This window comes from Vanessa tameamea, chromosome 10, assembly GCF_037043105.1.
Source record: "Vanessa tameamea isolate UH-Manoa-2023 chromosome 10, ilVanTame1 primary haplotype, whole genome shotgun sequence".
Classification (NCBI taxonomy): Eukaryota; Metazoa; Arthropoda; class Insecta; order Lepidoptera; family Nymphalidae; genus Vanessa; species Vanessa tameamea.
Window position 1 is genome coordinate 6,497,755 of NC_087318.1, and position 25,017 is coordinate 6,522,771.

Sequence of the window (25,017 nt, forward strand, 5' to 3'; positions counted from 1 at the left end):
CAGCGCGCAATCGAGACAAAGATCCATAATATAATTACAAATAGGTAAACACTCTTGAAAGAGGTGCTAAGGAGGCCAACATAAGTTTAAGACAAAACATTAAATCTTCACCTTAGATGTATAAAATATCTTATAATTTTTAAAAATACCTAAATTCTCATCTATTATGTTAATTTAGACATTCAAAAATATTTTTAAAATAAATTTTCAACGAATAAAATACCTTTCTCCTATTTAAATTGGACCAGTAGTTTATGACGTACAAAGATTTTTGAAATAATTGTAGATTCAGTACGTGTGTATTAAACTAAGACATCAATCAGAACGTAACTTACTAGCACAAACAATACTAGACATCTATGTTGGACATATTACAGTGTGTGCGTAAACGCAAGGGCTCATTCACTGGGCATAGGGCACATTCATTCCTCATTCGCTACGTAATATCCGAGACAGTTCTGTTTCAGACTATTACTGAGAGTTCCTTAACGGAAATAACCAATAGCTATTATAGGCCCAACCCTATACGTGGGCCACAGAATTTGTAGCCATAGGTACAAGCTAGCCATTAGACTAACGAATGAATCTTATTATTTAATCACGACATCTAATACAATTTAACATAAAAATAATAAAATCGTCGTAATAAGTTTTTAATTAAAAAAACCGCATTTTATTAATATGTTAAGAACAACTTCGTCGCAGTATTTAAAAACAATTACATTGTCTCTCTTACATAAAATATTACAAAATATAAATAATAGTTGCGTAAAATTATAATCATGCCACATTATCACAATATTTAATACTTTATAGGAACAAATTTTTAAATAACCAAAACATTTAAGTTTGGAATGCTTAATTTGTTCAGCACCGCAACTAGGACCTGAAAACGACAACGGAAAGCCCATACCCCCGTAGAGGCGCTCGGAATCACCTAAATACACATATCTCAATTCGTTATTAATATTAAAGAGACATTTAATCAAGTGCTCTCCGTAACTTTTCGACTGGGCAATAAATTTGTCCTAAACATCACACAAACAGATTGATGTCAGAGAATTGTAAACAGTGTCAAGAATCGTCTCATAATTTTATTATTTTTTTTTATAAATTACAATGTAATTCAAAACATTTTATTAACATGTGTTGAATAAATTCTTTGCTGAAATGGCAATCAAATTCTATTTTCCAAGGACACAAAATCAGAACGTCGCCCCGAGGACAACAACTATTACTACTGCAACCCCTAGTTACGGTGCTGAATTTGTTCATATCGAAGTCTTTGGTACAATAAATACTTATATTTTATACAAACTAAACAATTGACTATTTTTGTTAAGAATTACATTATAATAAATAGATTGTGGCAAAATACTTCTTGACTGCTAAAAACTCGATTTTACTAGTATTATACTGTACAGTTAATAAAATATTATTATGTACTTTGCAATTAACCCACTTGTAAATTGTGGCAGAAAATAAAATATAATAAGTATCCTAAGCTCAAATAGGACATGCTAAATAAAGTAAGAAATACATATTTTCTGAACGTGCAGAGGCGAACCTCGATCGAAAGAAGTCCGTAGAAGGAAAAGGGACTATATATTAATACAATTGAATGTGCTGTGAAATACATCTTCGCATCTGATTAAATACGAAATATCTTAAAATAACGCACGATTATGATGGCAAATCGTTTAACTTGATCAAATACCTGTAAAAAATATGATACACATTAAATTAATTATACACATTAAATTATTCAAATTCAATTCAAACTTCGTAACAGTAATAAATAATTACCTGCAATAATCGGGCGGTAACGTTAACGTTTTGTACCATAGCAAAGTGCTTAAAACGACACTCCAAGTTCTTAAAGGCCCGAATAAAAACGAAATTGTGCCATATTCTAGCCAAAAAAAATACGCTAATAATAGCTGAATAGATAACAGAAAAATGAATGGCATATTCTTTATTAGGCGTTTATATCCTCTTAAATTTTGGGCAAACAATCTAGTATCCAAGCAATGAGCTAGTACAAGAATAAGTGGTAGCTGTACGAACAGTAATTGTACACTTCCATATGTGTAAGTAAATGGTTCGGGTAGATATGTTCCTTTTATTAAAATCCCCCATGCAAATATAGTTCCTATATATCCATCAATAAGTTCTCCAATTACCCAAGGTCCTAAAGGCAAATAAATAGCATATAAAACTATAGGGTAAAATATTCTGTCAATTTTGCTTAATAACCAAAGGCTCCGCAGTATTTTCTGACCATATCTTCTCATATATTTTGGCGGTCGTTTTTGAAGCCTTAAAATCACTAGCGGCAGTACGTTTATTATAAGTAATGTCCCAAATACGGCCTGAAACTATAATGAATCAATTAAAACTAGTGAAAATTATATAAAATTTAATTACATTATACTTAAACTTACCACTGCACCAGCATCCAACATTAGCATTAATCTCGATGTTATTCCAAATGGCATTACAGTACCATCCAAAGAAAATGGATGTTCTAAAGTATTATTTTTACCCATTTCATCAATTGCTTCAACATATAACTTATGTAAACCAGTTGCAAACAAATGTGGCAACCAACGACAAACATATAATGGACCATCTTTCTTCTTACAGAGCATCCAACTAATTTTATCAAAAGAAATTTTTACACTTTCTATTTTGACATCACTAAACACTAATATTCTTATATGGGTTGATTCTGGTATCAACTGAAGAGGTTCACGTCCCGGTAAAACATATCGAGCATGTTTTGGATTTGTCACTAGTATTATAGGCCAAGAGTTATGCTTTTGATCAATGAATGAAAATAATCCATGATCAATTGCAGCTAAACGAAACATTCTATTGTCTTTCCAGTCTCCTAATTCAAGTTCTAAATAACCTTTCTTGTGTTTTGTATACATTTGTTTAACTAATCCCCCCATTGAATGCAAGTGTCCACAAACATATACTTGAGAGCCACCAGCACTACCAATAAGTTCTCTCACACTCATTCTTTGGGAATCCCTTTCTAAGGACAATATACATGATGTAGGATAATGACCAAACCAAACTAAATGATCAGCTTTTTGGTCTGCTTCATTTTTTAATTTTTCCAAATTCTGTTGTTCTTGTACATCTAAAATACCTATGAAATTAAAGGGTCGTCTTAAACCAGGATCAGGGCAGGCATCCATTCCTAGAAATGCCACATTTACTCCATTATGCTCAACTATATGGGCATATGATTTAGAATGAGTTGTCCCTTGTATGGAAAAGTTTCTAAAATAATTCTCCTGGGAATTAATTGTCCTGATATTGAAGTTATCTGTAAATGAGATATATTTGTCATATTTATTATATTTAAGATAACACTAGCAAACCAACAATTGTTATTTATTGTTGAAGGCACGGTTATCAAAAATAATATGATATGTTTTATACTTATGTTATATACAAAGTTTGATATGTAACCCCTCCACAGAATGATATTACGAATTTACTAGGTTACATCAATTATATAAAAAATTCCTTCAAGCCCCAACACATATTCTAATATTGGCTGATATATTTTTATTAATTTCTACGATTTTCAACACTATGAATTAAACTTCATAACATGAATTAAATTTCATAATAATCTGTTATGTTGGTGTTTGTCTATTCTTTCTAAAAATATTCTATGTGATCATTTCACTTCTTTGATAAGACACATATATATTTGACAGTGTGTCAGAAGGATAGGTCTGAATAAAATAGATGCCAGATGCCTTTACAGAAATTATTGTGTCTGGAGTATTAAGAGATATACAAGACAAAAACTTAGTGGTGATAGTGTTTAATTATAACACAGGTTTTACAAACAGTTGATAGTAAAAAAAAACATACAAATATATACACATTTAGTAAGTTCTATGGTCTTTGGTCTTTTAGTAGCTACAGTTTTGTTAATAGTTGTAAAGCTTTATGGAAGCTAATCTGGCTAAGAAGTATTCTATTATTCTACTCTGTATTGCTTTTACTTATAATCAGGTCTGCTTTTTAATATATTATAAGCTAAAAAGTAACTTTTACATACCATGATTTCCTCTAATATCAAGCCACGTTGTATATTCAGTAACACCAGACTCCTTTATAATGTTATGATAGTACACCCATTCCTTTTTGACTTGTGAACTACCCAAATTGTCTTTAGCTTTGGCATCTGTGAGATCTCCAGTTGCTAACACAATAAGGGGCTTTATAGATTTAACAGTTATATCAGTAAATTGTTGAAAATGAGCAATTCTTGCTGGGTCACGGAATATACTGATGTGTATGTCGGATATCTAAGTAAAATAATAATTTAAGAATAAATAATTTTATATTATCTTTTAATTAACAAAATAAAAAGCACTTTAAGTGACGCACTAATAATATTATAAGAAATGAAAACTCTAGCATAAGTATATAACAAAATAAAGCTTTTTCACTTTATTTTAAATAATAGTAAAACAAGAAGTTATTGTAAAATAAAGTTAAATTATTTGTGTATTAGGTGATTAAATTTTTTTTATTACACTATATATAGATACCTCACCTGCAAAAACCACAAAAGGTTTTTGGTGGAATCAGTCATTTGTCCATATTTTTTGCCTAAATACTTTGTGTAATTTTCACCTATATTACTACTTTCTGCATAAAAATTGTCTATTGCAATTATATTTAATAAATTAGCCATAAATACAGACAGAATTAAAAGCACACAAACAAGTGATATGGCTGCTTTGGAGAAATACATATTGTGAAGTTTTGATTATGAAGTCAGTTCAACTATCGTTTGTTTATAGCACTTGTAAATTTAGTATATCCTAACATCGTCAATAGGTATATAATTTAAAAAATGCAGTCATGAGCTGATGTAACTACTCCTTTTCTTTAGTCAACAAAATTTGACAACAGCTGACATTTAGGTGTTATCATTGTCTAGCAGTCACAGCAGTGAGCAGTCATACAATGTCTACAATGACAACTGACAAGTGACAACTTTTTATAATTCCAGCTGTACTGCTATATAAAATCTACATTATCGATTATCGAGCTGTCGACAAAGAAACCGTTTTGACAGTACAGTGATATATCAGATGTATCGAAAATAAAATTACGACAAAGTAACAAAAAATATCCTATGTGTTGTGACTGTTATACTAATATAGCTTAAGATACGACTCGAGAGTGCTCTTTGTATGTGCTTTATGATTACTTAAAATGGTACATAATTAATTATCAATGAATAATGTGTGTGGTATAGGGAGTAAACCTATACAACATACCTTAATATTAAACTGCTTCTTAACTCTATTATAGAGTTCACTGGAATTAAAGTATCAAATTGAGCTATATTATACATACAACACGTATTTTAAATTCACTTTTCATTCAATTACATTTTCGCGGGAAAATCACCTAACACTAAATGCAGATTTAACCGTATCGTACAATTTGAAATAAACGTAAACACAAAAGTAAAATTTGTGTACGGACCTGAAATGACAAATATATTATTCTAGTGTGTTAGGAAAAAATAACGACAAATAAACGAGTGTAATCTTCGAGGACTATAGTTGTTTTTCATTATGCTAGAATTATTTAATAACATACAATTAATTATATGTGTATAGTTCTTTTACCCATCATTAATAGATATAGTGGTTTTATTTCGAGAGTATGAACAAGAACACATTTTACGCACAGTATTTCTGAGACTATGTATTTCTGAACGATGCACAGATTATATAAGGAAAGACGCATTTTAGTATCAAATTCTTTTTTTTTTAAATGTAATAATAATTGATAAGTCAAAATGTGACGAACTACACTATGACATTTGACGCTTGTCTTAGTACTACTATCATAAATTAAAATATTACTAAGACCCGTAGGTAACTAACTTAAAAATTAAATTTTTTTTTAAGTTTAAGAGCTTATATTTATTTGTCAGTTATGATATTTGAGCTGTTATTATTTATCAGAGATGGTTTACAATATGGTCTCGTAATCATATTTTTTCGTAACTAGATAATCACACCCAAATAGCAAACCATTTATTTTATTTTATTCATGATATTTTTTAAAAAACATAAGAAATTATAAACATTATTTAAAACAATGATATATTATAATTAAATTATTGTATAATAAGAAAACCTCACTCTTAAAACACAAGTTGGTGTAGTTGATAAATGTATTGTTAATTAAAGTACAAATATTAAATAAAATAATGTATTTACGGCAAAAATGGTAAAGATAAATAATTGACGCGATATCATATCATTAATAAAGAACGTGAACAATCTATGATTAATAATATTCGTTATAAGATCCCGAAATAACATTTTGAATGTCAACAAATCTGCTATCGGAACTTGTGTTAAAATGAAAGTAGATAATAAAGGTTATAATATGCTGTAAAGTAAATAGTATTTTATTACAAATTAATATATATTAATCAAAAACTGTTTGAAGTATACAATATATTAGGTCCTTACATATGAAATTATCGTTTTGTCGTACGTTAGATCTGAAATATGTCCTCTTTGGTTAAGAATTCCAAATTCAAATTTATAAATTCATTTGGCTGGTACGAGCTTTGAAAACAGTCATTCATTTGTTTTTTCCTCATTTTTTTTTCTTTGGCGTCGCCGCACAATGTAAAACATGAAATATCGGTATATTTACGAGTACGAGTTCTACCGTGGCACCAGTGCTGCAGAAACAGCTCAAAGGATTAATGATGTATACGGCGCTGGTGTCACAAAAAAAAGCACAGTACGTTTTTGGTTTCAACGTTTTCGTTCTGGAAATTTCGACCTTCAGAACCAACCCCGTGGACAGCCGGAAACCAAAGTGGTAAATGAAGAATTAAAGGCTATTTTGGAAGCGGATCCATCACAAAACACTTCAGAGATAGCTGCAGGATTCGGGGTAAGTGATAAAACTTTATTAATCCACTTAAAGCAAATCGGGAAAGTAAAAAAACTTGAAGGATGGGTACCTCATGAATTGAGTGAATCGAACTTCCAAACGCGTCGGCTGCTATGTTACTTTGCTCAACCGACACAATAATGAAGGGATTTTAAATCGATTACTTGTGATGAAAAGTGAATACTGTAAGAAAATCGGAAACGCTCGTCGCAATGGCTGAACCAATTGGAGACCCAGCCAAATCCTGCCCTAAACGAAAATTGACTCAGAAAAATTTACTTATGAGAGTTACGAATACCGTGCCCTAGGAAGTATGTAGTAACTTAACAAAGTCGGAAACTATGTGTTGTTAGTTTACCACCGTTTCTTTCAAAAATATATATATATTCTTGTGAATAAACATAACATTGATGCAAACATACTATGAAACAACTGTAACTATATCCACTTTATTAAAATCATTCTGAAGGGAGTCTCGAGTATTTTGAGAAGGTGCCACAAAGACATTGATTATTTTTTCCAGAGTGACGACTATGTATCTGTTCTATTGCGATCGTCGGTCTTTTATTTTTACCATTGACGTATATATGTACTAAGCACTAAATATGGAGTTCTGAACAATCACTTTTTTCAACGGAACTGAACTGCAGACTGTTCACCTGACATTAGTGTAATTTTGACATTCATTTGGGGGTACAGAGCGGCGCTTATCATTTATAATTCGAATCAAGGTTTGCAACTGAACTCAAATCACTTGAATAGTCTTAAAACTGTTCAATACTCAAGTTCAAATAAGTTCCCGGAAACTAGGCGTTATAAGCTTATCCTCACGTCTCGTGTACATACAATGATTTTATCACTGATTCTATCAAAGTGATCAATGTTACTGTGAATATACAAAACGTTTACACTTATACATTTATAACTGTTGAATAGCTTTGCTTAGTTTTTTGTGATATTATCAAAATCATTGATTTAATATTCGAAAGAATAACACAGCATCGTTTATTTGAGACACCTTTATATAATTGTATATAAACATAATCAGCCTGTAAATTTCCCACTGCTGGGCTAAGGCCTCCTCTCCCGTTGAGGAGAAGGTATGGAGCATATTCCACCACGCTGCTCCAATGCGGGTTGGTGGAATTGTATATGTATAAAGCCATTAACAAGTAAGTAAATAGGAATTGGATTGACTAAGATGTGAATATCAAAGTGAGGACTTATATTTTACTTATTTTAGAATGATAATGCTACAAACAGGGAGCTTAATAGTAATAATGTATTGGATATTATAAAAAACAATCTATTTTATTTTTCAAGAAACATTTTTCGTACTATCTGTTCGTTACTTCTGTTCGGTCTAAAACATGCATGAGACAACAAGCATCAGATATAGTCATGCAGTAAAACGATCGATATTTTATTAAATATCCGTATTTCAAATTTCTAATGTAGATTTCAATACTTTATCTTGCGGTTTTATCGGTTTAAGGAATGGCTTCTTTACATTTTTGACAATGCCAATGTCTTTGATCAGTATTAACCTCTTACTATTAGGCGGCCTATTTATCCGCCTGCTCTTTGTTAGAATAAAAAATGATTTTATGATATATTTTTTCCACGTACTCTAGCCGATCGAAAAACATGATTAAATTTTAAATAAAAATTCCAAGTGTTCATTAAAACTAGTTTATTATAGGTATAGATATAATATTAGTTAGTATTATTTTTCAATTACAATTAATAATATTATTATATTTTTACACGTTTAACTCATAATTAATAGACTTATTTTTAATTTACGAGTCATTCACTATAAATATAACGCACACTCAGGCCACATTCCTTTAAAATGATTGAAATCAATAAGATGAACTTAAAAAACTTAGGTATTGATAACGTACTCGGTACTAAAGATATACGTAACTACCGATTGATTTATATACCTAATACAAAATTTGATAGCCAATAAATTTGAGGTAAGTTATTACTTTTAAGTAGGTAGGTAGTGACGTATGTATTTAGGTACTTACTCAATTTTCATAAATTTTGTTTAATAAGTTCCATTTAACAGTTCAATTATATTTAATATTTTCGATTGAAAGATAATTCAATTTTAATAGCCTATATTCAAACAAAATATTTTTCCGCATTACAAGTATTACCTAAGGTCACGTGTTTTGTTATTATAATATATACTTACATTGTTTAATTACCTATATTCTTAATCATAAACTGTTTTCATTAAATTAGGCATTTATAACACCATTATTTAAAAAAACAGGTACATAGTTACTATAAATAGCAATTTATATAAATGAAAATGTTCTACAATCAGTCAAAAAAGCCTATCTTATTTTTTTATGCGTAGGTACAATATGTAACAGTATCTATAGTCATAGCCTATTATATCTTTATTTCTATAATTGTAATGGCATATTTGACCGTTCGCATTCTTCGTACGAGTACGGCAACGCCGATGAGGTGCGTCCTAACATACAGAGGCTGTATGCTCCAGCCTACAACGGGCCTCGGCCGATACTCGTGCGCCACTATCTTGCTGCATTCCACTGAGCCAAAGTCGTGGCGCGCCCCGCGCGTGCCTTCATGCCTATGCCGACCCACGCGCCTTCGTCGGACTCGTCGCTTCACTCACTCAGTCGTTCCTACACGCTTATAGAGATTATGCGCATCGTCGTTGTGCCGCTAAGTTACGTTTTAGAGATCGCGCGCATAGTGAAGTGAAGTGCCTTTGGATGCGGTTTAGTACGGAGTACGATGTCAATGTAATCTGCAACTTTGGATTTATTTATTAATGGTGAGTGAGTTGTTTATCAACGACGCCCTGGACGGCCGCAGTATAAGCGCGCGCTTTCACGATACAGCCACTTTCATTTTATTTTATACACATAGCTCGAATTCCGCGCCCGCACCGACACCATGCCGCGGCCGCTGACCCTGCGCCCGTGCGCCCTTCCTCTTGCAATTGCACCACCGCTTAGCAGTTGAACTACCACCATCCACAAAAACTATACTAAACACTAATGAACTTCCAAAAGCTGAGCCGAGCGGTATGCGATAAGCATATGTTTTGTAAAAGCAACTCTAATATTCCTTTTATATACAATTTAGAATATTACAATGTTTTTACTCAATTAACCAGATACAGTTTGTTTCCACATGCAAATTTAACTGTATCTATTATAAGTTATATAATTTATAAGTAGTGAGTTAAGTTCACTTGTTGCGTAAAAAGTTAAAAAAAAAACAGGCTAAATAAATATCTGAAACAGTGCAGTTTCTGAAACAAGTATAGTGCAGTTTCTTCGACTTTTGGGTACCTGTATATCTATTACTATATTGTATGTCATCGGTAGCTATAGAATAATTTAAAGTTAACTACAAAGTACGTAATTATTGTAGACCTATAAAACTGTACACATACATATATACCTAATATAGAATTAAGTAAAAAACATAACCAGTGGCACTTATCACAAATAATAGTCTAATCTTGTATGTGTTACGATACAAAATTAGAAGGCAAGCAAATATTTTCTTATAAGTTCTTCCATTAAGAAATATAATTATTATATTGTCTTTTCTTTTTTTAAAGTAATATTCAAAAATAATGCTTTGACAGCAAAGGAATATGAGTTATGTATTTTAGTACATAAAGATGAATTATAAAGCTCATAGCTATTGAAAAAATAATATGAAGGATATGGCTATTCCTGTGAAATTATTTGGTAGCCATTTGAATTTTTTTATGAATTATTTTATTTTTTTTCTCTCCAGAATCGATAAGAACTGACTGATCTGAAATCATGGTAGGAATTAAATTAAAAGAGATCTCACCGTAGTTTCACCTTTAGTGAACTCGCTTATTTACGGTTCCAACGAAAAATGCTGGTCAAAAGTTATCATGATCCGTTCAGTTTCTCTATTAAAAATCTATAATCGAAATGCACGACTGATGAATATCAAATTAAAGAGAGTAATAAATATAATAGAAAACTGTTAAATTTTCCTGTTTCATTTCGTCGAACGAAAAGATTATTTTTTAAACAATAGAAGCTTAATTAGGTGTTATGTTTTTTCATCGATTTATCGTGAAACACAAATAATAAAATATTGACATAATCACGCTGCCACTAACCGAAGAATGGAATGTTTAAAAAAAAGAACGCTTCAGAATGTTAGAATACAATATGAATAAACTGTAGCCTCATCGCAACCTACTTTGTCTTTTGCTAAAAAAAGAAATTGTAATACATACCTGTAAAATACATTTTATACAACATTTCCAATAAATAAATTAGTACTAGGTTTTTCACTACGAGTAATTGCGTTTTTATCATTTCTTATAAGCAATTGTTGTTTATTGATTACGAACGGTGTGTTAACTAAACACAAATCAAGTTATGTATATAGTATACATGTACATACATTTGACTTCATCGCATGTGTAGACTGTAGCGCTATTAAAACGACGTGCGCTAAACAAGGTCAGCATTAAGTGATTGATAAAGTAAATGATTTATTGGCTGATGACACAGCACAGGCATTGACATTATTGTTGTATATGAGTTTATTTAGGGACTAAGAAGTACATATGCTAATGTACATAGGTATTGCTAGCTGAAGTTTAATAAGCAAATAATCGCCGTGTTCATTGTTTTTTATTTTACCATATACCATATCATACTTATGAATTTCGTGAACATTTAATGGATGCTTAAGTGGGCTGTCTAATATAGTTTTATCTGGCACGGACTTTAAAAAAAAAACGGGCTACCTGTTAAGAAGACTGCATGATACGCAACGAAACCATAATTACAATTAAGTTTAAAGCATAGTACTTCATTTTTACTGAACAATAATCACTTTTAATATCTTCTTTTAAAAACTGCATTCTGTGAGATATACATACCTCGAACCATTAGAAGGAATGCTAAGCCGGCACTAGACTTAAGAATTTTATTTATATCTCAATCGCAGCTCCACATACCTGGTCCCCAGAAATCGGTCAAAAAGATACACACTTTCAGAAGATTCATATATATATCTATATATACAAACGGAAACCGCTGCTTCGCCCGCTTAGAATTTTTGGCCATAAAAGGTTCAAGAACTTGTTTGCAACACTTTACATGCCCCAACATGCCCAGGGTATCCCCGTTCCCTAAAAGGTGAAAAAAAGTCTATGTCTGTCTTTGGGGTTCAAACGAGTTCCTACTAATTTTCATCAAAATTGATAGATATCGCAAAACCGTTAAGTTGTACGTGAAGCTCTATTCACTAGGTGCATATTTTCCTTCATTTGAAATTATCATCTTGTACTAAGACGACTGACGATCATTCTTATAAGATATCTTTAGTGTGTATCATATTGACTCGGTCTTCAACTAATAGCGTGTCAATATGATAGACAACACAATGTGCGCAAATAAATGTTATATAGGAATTGCTAATAAATTAAACTTAACAATAAACTAATTTGTATATATGTATTTATTTTTTACTGTCTTTACGCCGTCGTGTGGAACGCGCCTTCGTGAGTGAATAGATCTATAAACTATGCTTAACACTCTACATACTAAGTATACTGAGTATGACGTTACAGTATAGTCTCGGGAACGCACAAGTACGTCAAAAAGTCGAATCTATTCTAGCTTACTTGAATGATCTAACAATTCATGGCATATTTTAGCTTTTGTTACACCATACGAAAATCAGTGCACAACATTTACACTGTCTAAAAGTAATGAGTCAACGCACTATTAGGTACACCGACCTAAATATCGTACTAAGTAATATTATCTTTTAGTCTAGTGAAAACTAACAATTAAAAAATTAGTTTTCATGGTTCCAAAACCATTCATTCTTTATATTAATATTAATATTAATTAATTCAACCGCGAATAAGATACTGCAATATGTCGCGATATCAATCGATGACATTTACGCTTCTGCCACTGCACCTCGTTTACTCGTTCGTATACGCTTGCTTGCTTGCTGCCCGGCACGCGCAGCGTCTACACTAAGCAGTCTAACTGCAATTACACCATTCGATATTCGATGTAGACAGTTAGCAAGTTATTGTCTACTAAATTATTATACAGTAAAGTTGTTTATACATAAACTTTAAAACTAATCATAAAATGCCAGCGAAATACTATGGCAGAATTGAGATCAACAGAAATCTGTCAATTTTGTTTCTTTATAACTTCAATCATTAATGAATTAACTAATCTAATTTGTACATTGCACTTTAAGATAAAGACTAACGTTAGCCTGAATTTAATCAAACGATAATATAGAGGATATTAAATAATATAATAATAATATGAAAATATTTTTTTTGTTTATATAAATCATTTTATTAATTCATAAATGAACGTGCATATTAGTATGACTTGATTACTTAAATGTAATGTCATGTGTCTATTTATTCGTGTCGAAGATTGAATTTGAAAGCGTTTTAACAGTATTTTTTAAATAGAGATATTTTAAGTACGTCGTATTTACGACGGCTCTCAAACTATTTTCTTATCTTTAATGTAGGAATTTTAAACAGAAATAGCTTGCGTACCTACACGTTTTAATATTTAATAGGTTCTTACCTACTCTATCTATCTATACAAAATATACTTACATAAATTAGTAATAAAATCTGTAATAAATCTAAAATTATTGTTACACTGTTATTTAAATCAAATAAATATTTCGAAAAAAGAAATATTTTATTTTATATACTTAGTTTTTGTGGGCGTTTAAAATCGACCTAAAATATTATATAAATATAAAGGAAAAGTAACAGATGGTAAAATGTCTTACTGTTGTGTTAAAATTTAAGTAGCTTTCTCTCCTATTAATGATATGTTACAACTAGGAAATTTCCAGACTATCTAATAATGATTTAAAGTGGTCTAATAACAATTAGTTCTAGCCTAAAGTCAGAACAACCAGAAGAACTCGGAGGCACTAAGGTGAACTGTGTAGTATTTCCTGGATAAATATTTTACGGTAAATGAATCATAACTAAATTAAAGTGGTCCTTATGCAGACTATTTTTCGTGATCTGCGGATAAATTTATCCGCTAGTTTTATCCACTTATCCACATTAATCCATTATTGACAGAATTATATACTAATGGTTTTGTGAATTTCATCCAAAAAAAAAATCATACCATATTATAATGAATGAATGAATGAATTAATTAATTATTTTTATTAGTGATATTCGAACTTTAATGAATCAGTATTAGCCGTGTTTATATTTTATTAATCGATATTTAGTTTTATTGATAGTCCTTCAGCATAGTCATTAATTTTAAACTTTTAAATTTTTGACTTCATTATTGACCAATACAAAATATTAAAACGCAAAACTTAATATCTCACAGATACATCAAATACTAATTTATTCTCTTTAAAATAGTATTCGTATAGGTAGGTTTATATGTATAATATATGCACAATATAGTAGAGAAACACTGATAATAATTTTAGAGGTTTCCAAAGTTATGTCGTAAATAAACACATTTTTATGCTTAAATTGAAAACGCTGGCTGAACCCTACGAGATAGGTCAAAATAATGTACTACAGTATTGTACACCTTAAAACCCCATTGCACCCGTGCGAAGCCGCAGCGGGTCGCTAGTTGGAACATAAGATCATCCAACACTGATGTAGAAAAATCTAATAAATATAAGAATGAATATAATATTATTATAATATAAATCGTCTTAATTTCACCATCGCTCGATTAAGAAATGACCACTGATAGTCTACTTGTTATGTAACCTGCAGAATATGTATGTATTTACTCTGCAGATTTTTAACTTTGTTTGATCCGAACGTTAAAATCAGATTTGAGATCAATCCTATATTTATATACATATATATATCAGTCAGGTAAATTATCATTAACGTAATCAACATAAAGTTATCTAGGCACTTCTAATCGCAATCAAAGGACTTATGATAGTTAAGTTGCACAAGCAATACATATCATATTAGCTATTGTCAAAGAGTAGACCCCTGTCACTAAATAAAACAGATTATAATTCGAGTCAAGTAAAGTCGCTTTTTCGACTTTACTTGACTAAAGAAATCGGAAATCAATGTATTTTCAAGTTCTTTAGAATTTTGGAAGCCAACCAGTCTGAAAAGTTTCATAAATTCTTACGTATGCTTATACACATACATTATTTTAAATGCCATTTAAATAATCTGATTTCCATATTTTATGTTTTATTTTTATTTTTGGAAGAGGTTTGAACAAAATGTTTATAAATATTATATTTTATTTTAGGAATTGATGATATTTCTTAGGAAAGTCCTTTTATCATTTAATATTTATTGCTACACCTATATTGTTTTTTTTTTTTAATAACTCTATAGCTATTCATAAAAGCAAAGAGCTAAAACTAAACCTGTAACGAATGATAAACGGTAGTATTGTAAACATTTGTTGACATCATAAAAGTATATTTTTTTCCACGAGGACTTAAATTTAAGTAAGTTTAATGCCTGGCTAAAATCTTATAAAAGTTATGTAATTTTTTTTTACTTTATTTTATGCTTTTAGCGTATGTAATCAAATGTTATCATAGTTAACATTACTTATTAAAATAAATCTAAGGTAAATGTTATACTATACATACTTACCATTACTATAAAGTATGTATGTATACACATATACTTATATTAAAAATTGCCTTTTTTTAAAATACTAAAATTGCTTTTTCACCTAAATACAAACAGTCTTTTACACATATTTTACCAGAAACATTTCCATTCGTTTTTAGTTATTAAGGTTTTTTTATGTCTCCGTAATATATTTAATAAGATAGGTAATATACGTTTATTAACATAAGAATTAATAACATTTAGTGCTTAAATATATAAAAATAGTATTAATTAAGGTTTTAGAAATTATTTCTACAAATTATAAAGCTGCTGTAAAATTTTAATTTTTTTTCCATAAACAGAGTAAGACACGCACAATATAATATTGATAGAAGCTCCCTTATAAATATGGGCAGGGTTGCTTTTATGAAGTTTATACAAACATTTTCGTTAAAATAAAACATACATTCGAAACCATCCTTTATTATCAAACAATATAATGATATAATATAAAACTTAGCAACAAGAAGTTACTGATTGAGTGGTACTACTTTTGTACCGTACAAAACTCTCAGTCACAATAAACATGTAAAATGATGTAACGAGTGTACATTTAAGAATCTTGAAGTTGCGAGGTAAGCTTAAATCCGCGTAATGACCACAATAATAACATTGAGGGTTTTAAATATGTCGTCAGTCACGGGCTTTGTTCGACATAATTTCTACGTAAAAACTGAACATCCGAAAGATAGAGAAACGGTGGGTCCAGTTTTAAGAATTTCTGTTAATATATATTTTTTTTTCTAGTAGAACCATTAAACACAGTGAATTGCATTTTTATTTTTATTTTAATCTAAACGCTATCTTTAGCCTAAGCAGCTGAATTTGGATCATAAAGACGTGCACATGCAACAAAAAACATTTATGTAGATCATTATGCTTTTAGGCAAATCTTACTTACCTTGTATATTCTATATGATTTTTCCAACTACTTTGTTTTATAGTTTATATATATGTGTAATCATTTAGTCCAAAATTATATAATTATTGATTTAGTGAATATAATTAATAATACCAAAATACCCTTATTGTTCTGTGCTTCAATTTCATCAATTCGACCCACTACACGTTACAAAATAATGCTGTTCGAGTTCGAAACACTTTTTCAAAAATAAGTAATAACACACAGACTAAAATTGTAAACCTGAAATTCTTTTATAGAATTACTTTCCATAGGTATTAAGATGTTCAAAACGTAAGCTGCATTTATAAACAAAATATAGGTACAAGTACTATATAGGTAATATGTGGACAAAGTTACCTTGCAGATAGGATTTCCTCACATTGACCTTAAATAATTCTTGAATAATCAATTTACAAAAATATCATAGCCCATTTTAAGAACTGGATATACGTATACAAATTTCATCAGTGTCCGTTATTTTATGCCGGAAGGCTAAGGAGATTTCATACTTAATTAAAAACATACAAGATTAGGAACATGTAAAATCGAAATGCTCGCATCAAAATAATCATAACCACGACTTCAACGACTTTTAACTAACCCAATCTGACCTTTGTGAAATATATTGATCTAATGTATAAATAATAACGAAGGAAATTATTTTATTAAAATTTATAATATTAATTAATTTATAATGTAACACTAAACGGAGATTTTATTCATCACAACAAAAATGCACATCGTTTCCTTAAAGCATTCCGTTCGTTACCGTCATCCATGACAAGGTGCGAGTGTCAAAAGTCGTGGCGAGATGTCGAAAAGTGGAGGCAACGACGCCATAGGTATGCGAGGACGCAAGATGCGGCCGGCGTAGGAGGAGGGGCGCTCGGCATCTGAAGGTCGTCCGCATTCCTCGCGTCGCCGTCCGCTGCTACCGCGCTTACGTAGCGCCCCCGTCCGCGCCTCACCGCCGCCCCGCACCGCCGCGCCACACCCCGCCGCGCGCTTCGCAGCCAACCGGTATGCCCCCGCCCCGCTACTCCTGACCGCCATTTCAAACTATCGTGCATTTATTAAAACAAAAAAACGTGTTATTATAGCTATCAAGAGCTGAAGAGCCGCAGAGGTACCGGATACGATGAAATTTATTCGCAACTAGTTTTTTTCGAATCGAACTTGTGGTACTACATTCCAGGAAACATTTTGTAATATACTTACCTACTTGTTTAAGTTTAGAGTACTGCAAACTTTTAAAAGTTCTATCATTTATGGTAGAATTTTTAATCATGATAAATTTCCTAGCAGCAAAGGTAAAAAAAATATGCTTAGATAAAACTAAGGCTATTCAAACTTCCTTTTGTTATAAGATTTATAGACTAAATTTAAATATAAAACTTGAACAAACCTATTATCAAAAAAATATCTTTCCTATGTATATATTCTTATACAAAGTACAAATACTATACAATTAATATTTAACATTGCTTACTATAGACAGTAATTTCTACTTCTTCCTTCTCTATGTCGCTAGCGAAAGAAAAGCGAAATCATTTTATCAGAGTTCATAAAATCTTAAGGAAGTAAAAACTAACGTAATAGAGTCAGTGCATTTTTTAATTTTTTCTATCATTTGATTCCATGGAGCGAAGCAAAACGACGTAATATCTAGTACCTACCTTTATCGAGTTTTAAATTTATATAACTCTGCAATAGTAGTGTGAATATCGTTGCTATGGAGTAACAGTTAACTAGGCCAATTTATGTGGCAAATTCAAAGAAAATGTTATAGATATTGTAGTAAAATAATATGACACTCTTAAAATGGTCACCCACAAACTACTCGCGACATCAATAACTTGGACTAAAAACACGGCGGAGATAGAGTTATTTAACTTGCCACAATCCACTTATTTTACCGTAGATAATTATTATGACGTGAAGTCACTAGCCCGCGTCATTGCCTGCATGTGAGGTGGTTGGGAGGTTTTCATTGTGTCAGGTGATGATAGGTACCCTTTGTGTTAAGTCAGAGTATAACCTATCTATATTCCAAATTCCTCTCGATTCCGTTGTAGCTGTTTTGCATGATTGAGATACAAACATCTCAATATAAAAACTTTCACATTTATAAGTTAAGTAGGATATAGAATAAAATTGGTCGTGTTTAATTAAGCCCACTGATATTGTTATAAGAGTTTGCCTATATTAAAATATATACATATATAAATCAACATGTTTACAGTATTCTTTATATTTCGATGCGGTAGTACATATATTTAGAATAATTACTCTTTTCTTAGTTCATTTATTTTATATAGTTAGTATAAAATAATCTTTATAGCAATTCGTTGCGCCAAATGGTATTTTTTTTCCATATGCTTTATGTAATGTATATTTGATATTGATTTATAACGAAATTATAAATATGTCCGAGTCTATAAAAACAGCACATATTCAGATTCTGTATTAAAATTTACCTTAATTTACTTAACCAAAAGACCATCCATTCTAAGCACGTTTCCAAAATATATAAATGTATGTACTGTATAATAAAATACAAGTAATTATATGATTAATAATTTTGACATTATTAGTTCATGAAAATCTACTTTGAAAGACTATCAATTAGAACTAAATTTAAATACGTTTCGTAATCGTATTTAAGTTTTGTTGATTTAAATACACAACAAGGTACAATTTCATACGTATGTTTTAAAAAACATAAGACGAACAAGTACTTACACAAGGTAGATACTTCTTGTATAATAAGAATAGAATAAAGCCTACATTTCAAAAGCCAACTCTATTTGACGCACTAAAATTACATTTAGGCAAAGGTTTTTGAAAGGCGCAGGTAGCTAAAACCAAATGTATTAAAAAAAGTTTGGAATGCACAGATGGTGCGGATCTGCGCATTCCTTCTAAACTATTCATTTTTCTAGTGAACGAATTATATTTATGATTTTTTAGTCCAGATTGGCTATTGCATTTTTGTAAGATAAACATACTTTAACGGTAAAGTTTGTACAAAATAAGTAAATTACAATTCCTGTACTACGTAATATTAATAATTGTAAACATAATGTAATTGTTCACAGGGAGAGTAATAGTCGTATCGAGATGCGATATGCGCGCTCTGTGTTCGGTTCGCGGGCCGTTGGGTGGGGAGACGCGTGCGCTCGGTGCGGGCGCACGCCTCCTGTCCCTACGTATGCCCGGCCAGCCTCAGCCTCTACACTTCGTTGTGGAAGCCAAAGCGAGGGTCAAAGAATTAAAAGCTTTGGCACAAGCGCAATCACAATTTCAAGGCATGGCAGATACCGAGCTATTCGGTTTAGCAGTTATGCAAAGTAAGCACTTCAAATTGTAAGAGAAATAAATAAAATCAGAACACTAATAACATTATTAGGTTAATTACGTACAAAATAGTTCCTTTTCTGTATATGCTATGCTTGCTTAGTAAAATGTATGACAAATTTAATTTTTAAAATCAATAGACAACTACCAATAAAATAAATTGTAAAAAAAATATTTATAGAATTGATGGTAAAAAAGAGTATTTTGTTTTTCATTTTGATTTACAAGCATTTTTATTCGTTGTACAAGCTCCATTATCGGTATTCAAATCGATAATCCGTTTCCTTTGATCAATTCACTTACAGCAAATATTAACAAAACAATACCTTTCAGATGGAGAATACTTGTTCGTTGATTTAGAAAGTAAACTTTCAAAATACGCTCCAAAAAGCTGGAGGTCTTCACATACACACGTGAGTTTTACATTTTATTTTTCATGTCAGTATTACCTTAGTTATTATACATAGTTATAATAATATAATCATAATTTTACAGGGCTTAGATGGCAATGGCAAACCACTATTGGAGCTTCACCTGCTTGTTCAATTTCACGTCGAGAGCCCCCTGCTACTACACGATGAAATCGGACGCCATTTATACTTTCTACAACTACTAGAAAATATTCGTCTAAGAGACGCACTACCCGCCGAAATACTTTTACTATTAATCGGTTTAGCATTGCAAGCTAAATTTGGCGATGAAAATCTTTATGAAGATAAAGAATATTTTAAGGTTGAAGATTTTACTCCGCCATCATTAACTGGTAATTGGGTTTCATCAGCTATACGCGCTTGTCATCGCGAACATCGAGGTCTTTCGCAAAGTGATGCTGAAGTGAGATTCATTCGTGAAGTTTGTCTTCTTCCGGATACTATTAATTCACACAGATATCGACTAAAGCAATCTAAATCAGAATTAGAACCAGGAACAGTATGGCTTCTAGTTACAGCCAAGGGCATTAAAATTTTACCAGACAATGGGTCTATATCTAGTTTTGTATGGAGCTCTATTGGTAAACTTAGTTTTGACAGAAAGAAATTTGAAATAAGAACTGAAGATGGAAAATTTACTTTGTATTCTTCTAGCGAAGAAAAATGCAAATATCTTTTTGCTTTATGTAAGGAAACACATCAGTTTTCTATGAAAATTTCCCCTAAGTTAAGCGATATTTTAAGAAAAGAAGAAAATGAAAGGAAAAATTGTTATACATATTTAAAGTCTTTTAACTTTCAATACTGCCAGAATAAAAATGAACAAAGAATTTCTCTTATATCTTCTACAAGTTCAAATACTACATCAGGTATTGTCAGTGATCGAGTACAATCCGAAGATGAGTTAGAAATTATGATTGACTCACCTCCAGCTCCTTCTACAGAAAGTTTAGCATTAGCTCATTTACTAGACTACTCAAACTCCTATTTCATTCGTCACATTCCTCAAGAAGTACATACAAACAATAAATCGTCATCACCGCTGCAAACATGTAAAACAAGAATAAAGAAAAGTAAAGATGACGGTGAAACTGTAACTAAAAGGGATATTTCCTTAGACATAGGTAGCTGTTCAACAAATTATAGAGTTGAATCTGTTCATTTATCAGATAAAAGTGTTAGTGAAAAACTAACAGACAGTCCAACCTCTAGCAAAATGAAATGTACTGGATCACAATGTTCGTCATCGTGCAGTACTGTAATAATGGCACGTGGAGGACTTAGTACCCTTAGCAGAGCATCTAATGCAAGCAGTTTAGAATTAGGATACAGTCACACGGCTCAAAATTCAATGATAAGTGATAATAGTGCTGCTGAAATAGATGGTGAATACACCCAAGATTCAGCATCAGCTCTATATGATGGTCTTGGCCAACCGATTACTCTAGCTGCTTCCAGCGAGACAAGTGGAGTGTATACAATGGGTAGTTCGGAGTTAACAGCACCATCTAAAATGTACACTCATTCTAAAGGAACCAGAACAGAATATAGTAGCTCACATTATGATAGTTATAAAATATCATCAAATGAAAACGACTTTGCGGATATCGATAGTGTTTCATCCATATTAAAAAACAAGTCACAGAGAATCAACCTGTCACCCAAAAACTTAAGATTAAATGTTACTTTGGGTAACACTGATTGTGTAGATGGCGTAGCAAAATATCATAGCAAGGAACATGAAGACAAAGAAAACTTATTTCGGGAAAGAACAAATTCTAACGTTAGCGCTATGTCATTTCATGGTGATGGAAGTGATCCAACAGATAATAAACATAATTTACTTAGTGCAAGTGAATTGAGTGACTTAATAGTAGGTAGAGGAGTTTATCCCAAAAATCAGTCAGTAAGTGACACATTTGACTCTGTATCTGATTACGTAAAATTACCTTTGCCTTTTTCCGGTGATAGTTACCTCCAAGGACACGAAGATACAGCTCCTTCCGATGACAATTATCCTAACGATTCTTTCTTTGACCGACCTCCTACGCCCCCAACCAGAATTGACAGTCGTATAGGATTAAATTTGTCGCTACCAAATATTCTTGACTTAGATGAAAATGAGCCTATTTTACCCAAGTGTCCTGATAAACCACCGCCGCCTTATGAATATAAACATCTTACACTCGCACCATACTCAAATACACCTTTAAAACCCCCACCAGCTTACCCCGGGGCCACTATATCAAATCCTATAAAACAAACTGGTGAAAAAGAAGAAGTTGCTGCCAGAGTTGTAACTTCTAAACCAATGATTACCATATTAAAAGCTGAAGCTGGTGAGGTTAATGTTTCTGGTGAACGCACATTTGCAAGTCCTATGGTCGTAGAACATCGTTTTCAAAAATCGAAAAGACTTCAAGCATCCAGTCGTAGAGCAGAACGGTCGAAATTAGCACAAGGTCTAAGCAATAATCTTTCGCCATCCAGAGAAGTACACGTAGACTCAAATGTTCTTGTCGCAATGATGAAATTACCACCTCCACCACCCCCACCACGTCGGCCGCGACTACCACCTCCTCCACCAGTTTCTCGATTACCACCACCACCTCCTCCCCATAACCAAGTTTTTCAACAACAGTTGTATAGTGATGTTGATTACGTTTACTATCCACTTCAAGACCCTTCAATATCGCAACAGAACTATTTAGATCATAAACTAACTGAATCACGATTATCTAATATACATAAAAATAGCTTACAATACAGAAGCACGCCATATTTGTCAATATCTTTATCCGCCTCATCAACGTATGGATCAATACAAAATCTTTCTGATTCTTATATACAAATACCAGGCACTCGGACTAGTTGGCAATCTGTGACTAGTAGAACTTCTTTTAGTAACCATTCAATCAATTTGGAAAGACCTCCAATACCAACATGTGTAGCAGAACAAACTTTTGCTCGAACAAAATCACATGATAATATACTTCATGTTAAGGATCCGCCTCAAATAAAAACAAGAAGAATGCCGCCTCCACCACCTCCGCCACCTTATGAGCATAAAAAAAAGATTCCGTGTTATTTAAAGGAGTCAAAAAATCTCAATTGTAACATTGTCAATAATAATCCTAGTGAAACTAAAGTAAGAACTTCTAATTGTGATCTAGACATAAAAACATTACGAGAAAAAAGTAAAAATCTTGATTTGCCTTTAATTGCTGCTTTGTGTAATGACCGTTCGTTATTAAAACAAACTAAAGCTTTTGGTGCTACAAAACTAACTAAACATAGTAGTAGTGACTGTGAAAGTGAAATAAAAAGTGCAAAGTGTTCTCAAAACACCACCGACAATTTAGACCTTAAAAATAGACCAGAGTTAAACACTAGAAAGGTAGTGACAGTGTCACAGAAAAAAATTTTAGGGCGAAATCCTACAGATAAACTCCCTGCATTGCCTGGTTCTGAAACTCACACTCCTAGAGCTTTGTCCAATACATATGTAATGCACCCAAGCGCAGTTAAATTAAAGAAAAGTCAACCTAGCTCATGACGTGGCCTTAGGATTTATAGTTTGTTTAGGAATGTGAATCCTTCCAGTGCTATGAACACTCAGCCTTCCGCCGCCAATTTTAATTTTGTAACTAAAGACTGAGATTAGACGATAAAACGATCCCACTGATGTTAAGTACTAGAATTTAGTTCTAATGTAACACATAAAATAATAACCAAGAGATTAAAATTACTGATATATATAGGCAATGTAACAAATATTCTAACTACCGCAGTTTTAGTATTCTTGGATTTGTAAATATTGCCTTCTTTAATTAGGCCTTTTATATATTTTTTTATGCTCTAGGAATTTGAGTTCAGAAATATCAAAGTAATAATGAATTCAGTTGTAAAGTGTACAAAAGTAATTTATTTATTGAAAACAATCATGAATTGTTAAATTCTCTATTAAATAGTGAATTATTTTAACGAGAAATAATAATAAATACTCACTATTATGTGTTAACCCGAGGTAAAAATAACGTTTAATAAGTAGGAATATCTGAAGTCATTGCTAAGTTTTCATTAATTATAGAAATGTAATATTATCCACATCTATTTATTTTTGTTCACAATCGTGTACATAACAGGTAATTATTTTATTAAGTACATCATATTGTCCAATGTGTACAAATGTATAGTAAATTTTTTCAAATGACTACTGCATTTTATTTACAATACCTACATTCTTATATGCAAAATTCAGTAAATACATCTAAGCCAGTCTTCCTCCATCCATCTTCTTTTTCATTTTATCCGGATTCCGGAAACGAAAATCGCCGGAAAACAAGGTGCCTCACAAGACTTTTTTTTTTAATTTAAAATAGCATTGCATGGTTTGTAATGTAGTAACAGGTACTAATGTATAATCACAACATACAAAAGTTGCTCTACACAGCTAAATTACAGCTCTATTAAATACCTATTTGAATAATTTTTGTAATAAATATTTAATAAGCTTATAAGAGAGCCTTCGAAGGAAGTTTATAATTATTTAAGTCGCCTTTGACCGTAGTGATGTATATAATGGGCGCGCTATTAAAATCGGAAATGAGAATAAATGCGACCTTTTAGAAACGAGACACGCCGGACGG

The 25,017-nt window shown here is 31.6% G+C and overlaps 2 protein-coding genes across 3 annotated transcripts; one reads left to right on the top strand and one right to left on the bottom strand.

The window, feature by feature from the left end:
- Positions 1–640: 640 nt before the first annotated feature.
- Positions 641–4,997, bottom strand: LOC113403804 (transmembrane protein 62-like). The gene is made up of 5 exons (XM_026644407.2): positions 4,592–4,997; positions 4,091–4,340; positions 2,445–3,340; positions 1,807–2,378; positions 641–1,717 (listed from the first exon to the last, which is right to left on the bottom strand). Exons 1-5 carry the CDS (start codon positions 4,790–4,792, stop codon positions 1,684–1,686), a joined length of 1,953 nt encoding a protein of 650 aa, XP_026500192.2. The 5' UTR covers positions 4,793–4,997; the 3' UTR covers positions 641–1,683.
- A 4,585-nt stretch (positions 4,998–9,582) lies between these two features.
- LOC113392458 (protein expanded) lies at positions 9,583–24,581 on the top strand. Of its 2 annotated transcripts, none has more exons than XM_026628907.2 (4): positions 9,583–9,796; positions 19,679–19,930; positions 20,271–20,350; positions 20,433–24,581. In XM_026628907.2, exons 2-4 carry the CDS (start codon positions 19,708–19,710, stop codon positions 23,922–23,924), a joined length of 3,795 nt encoding a protein of 1,264 aa, XP_026484692.2. In that variant the 5' UTR covers positions 9,583–9,796; positions 19,679–19,707; the 3' UTR covers positions 23,925–24,581. The 2 variants fall into 2 exon arrangements, with proteins under 2 accessions (XP_026484692.2, XP_064072002.1); XM_064215932.1 differs by lacking the exon at positions 9,583–9,796 and adding an exon at positions 17,289–17,600.
- The last annotated feature ends 436 nt before the right edge of the window (positions 24,582–25,017 follow it).

What these genes read in the sequence shown, in the direction of transcription:
- LOC113403804 (XM_026644407.2), bottom strand. Translation starts at nt 4,792, where the DNA reads ATGTATTTCTCCAAAGCAGCCATATCACTTGTTTGTGTGCTTTTAATT. An exon ending in TGTTGGATGCTGGTGCAGTG is followed by an intron (nt 2,379 to 2,444) that starts GTAAGTTTAAGT and finishes GATTCATTATAG; the next exon opens with TTTCAGGCCGTATTTGGGAC. An exon ending in TTACCGCCCGATTATTGCAG is followed by an intron (nt 1,718 to 1,806) that starts GTAATTATTTAT and finishes TATTTTTTACAG; the next exon opens with GTATTTGATCAAGTTAAACG.
- LOC113392458 (XM_026628907.2), top strand. Translation starts at nt 19,708, where the DNA reads ATGCGCGCTCTGTGTTCGGTTCGCGGGCCGTTGGGTGGGGAGACGCGT. An exon ending in CGGTTTAGCAGTTATGCAAA is followed by an intron (nt 19,931 to 20,270) that starts GTAAGCACTTCA and finishes AATACCTTTCAG; the next exon opens with ATGGAGAATACTTGTTCGTT. An exon ending in GGAGGTCTTCACATACACAC is followed by an intron (nt 20,351 to 20,432) that starts GTGAGTTTTACA and finishes ATAATTTTACAG; the next exon opens with GGCTTAGATGGCAATGGCAA.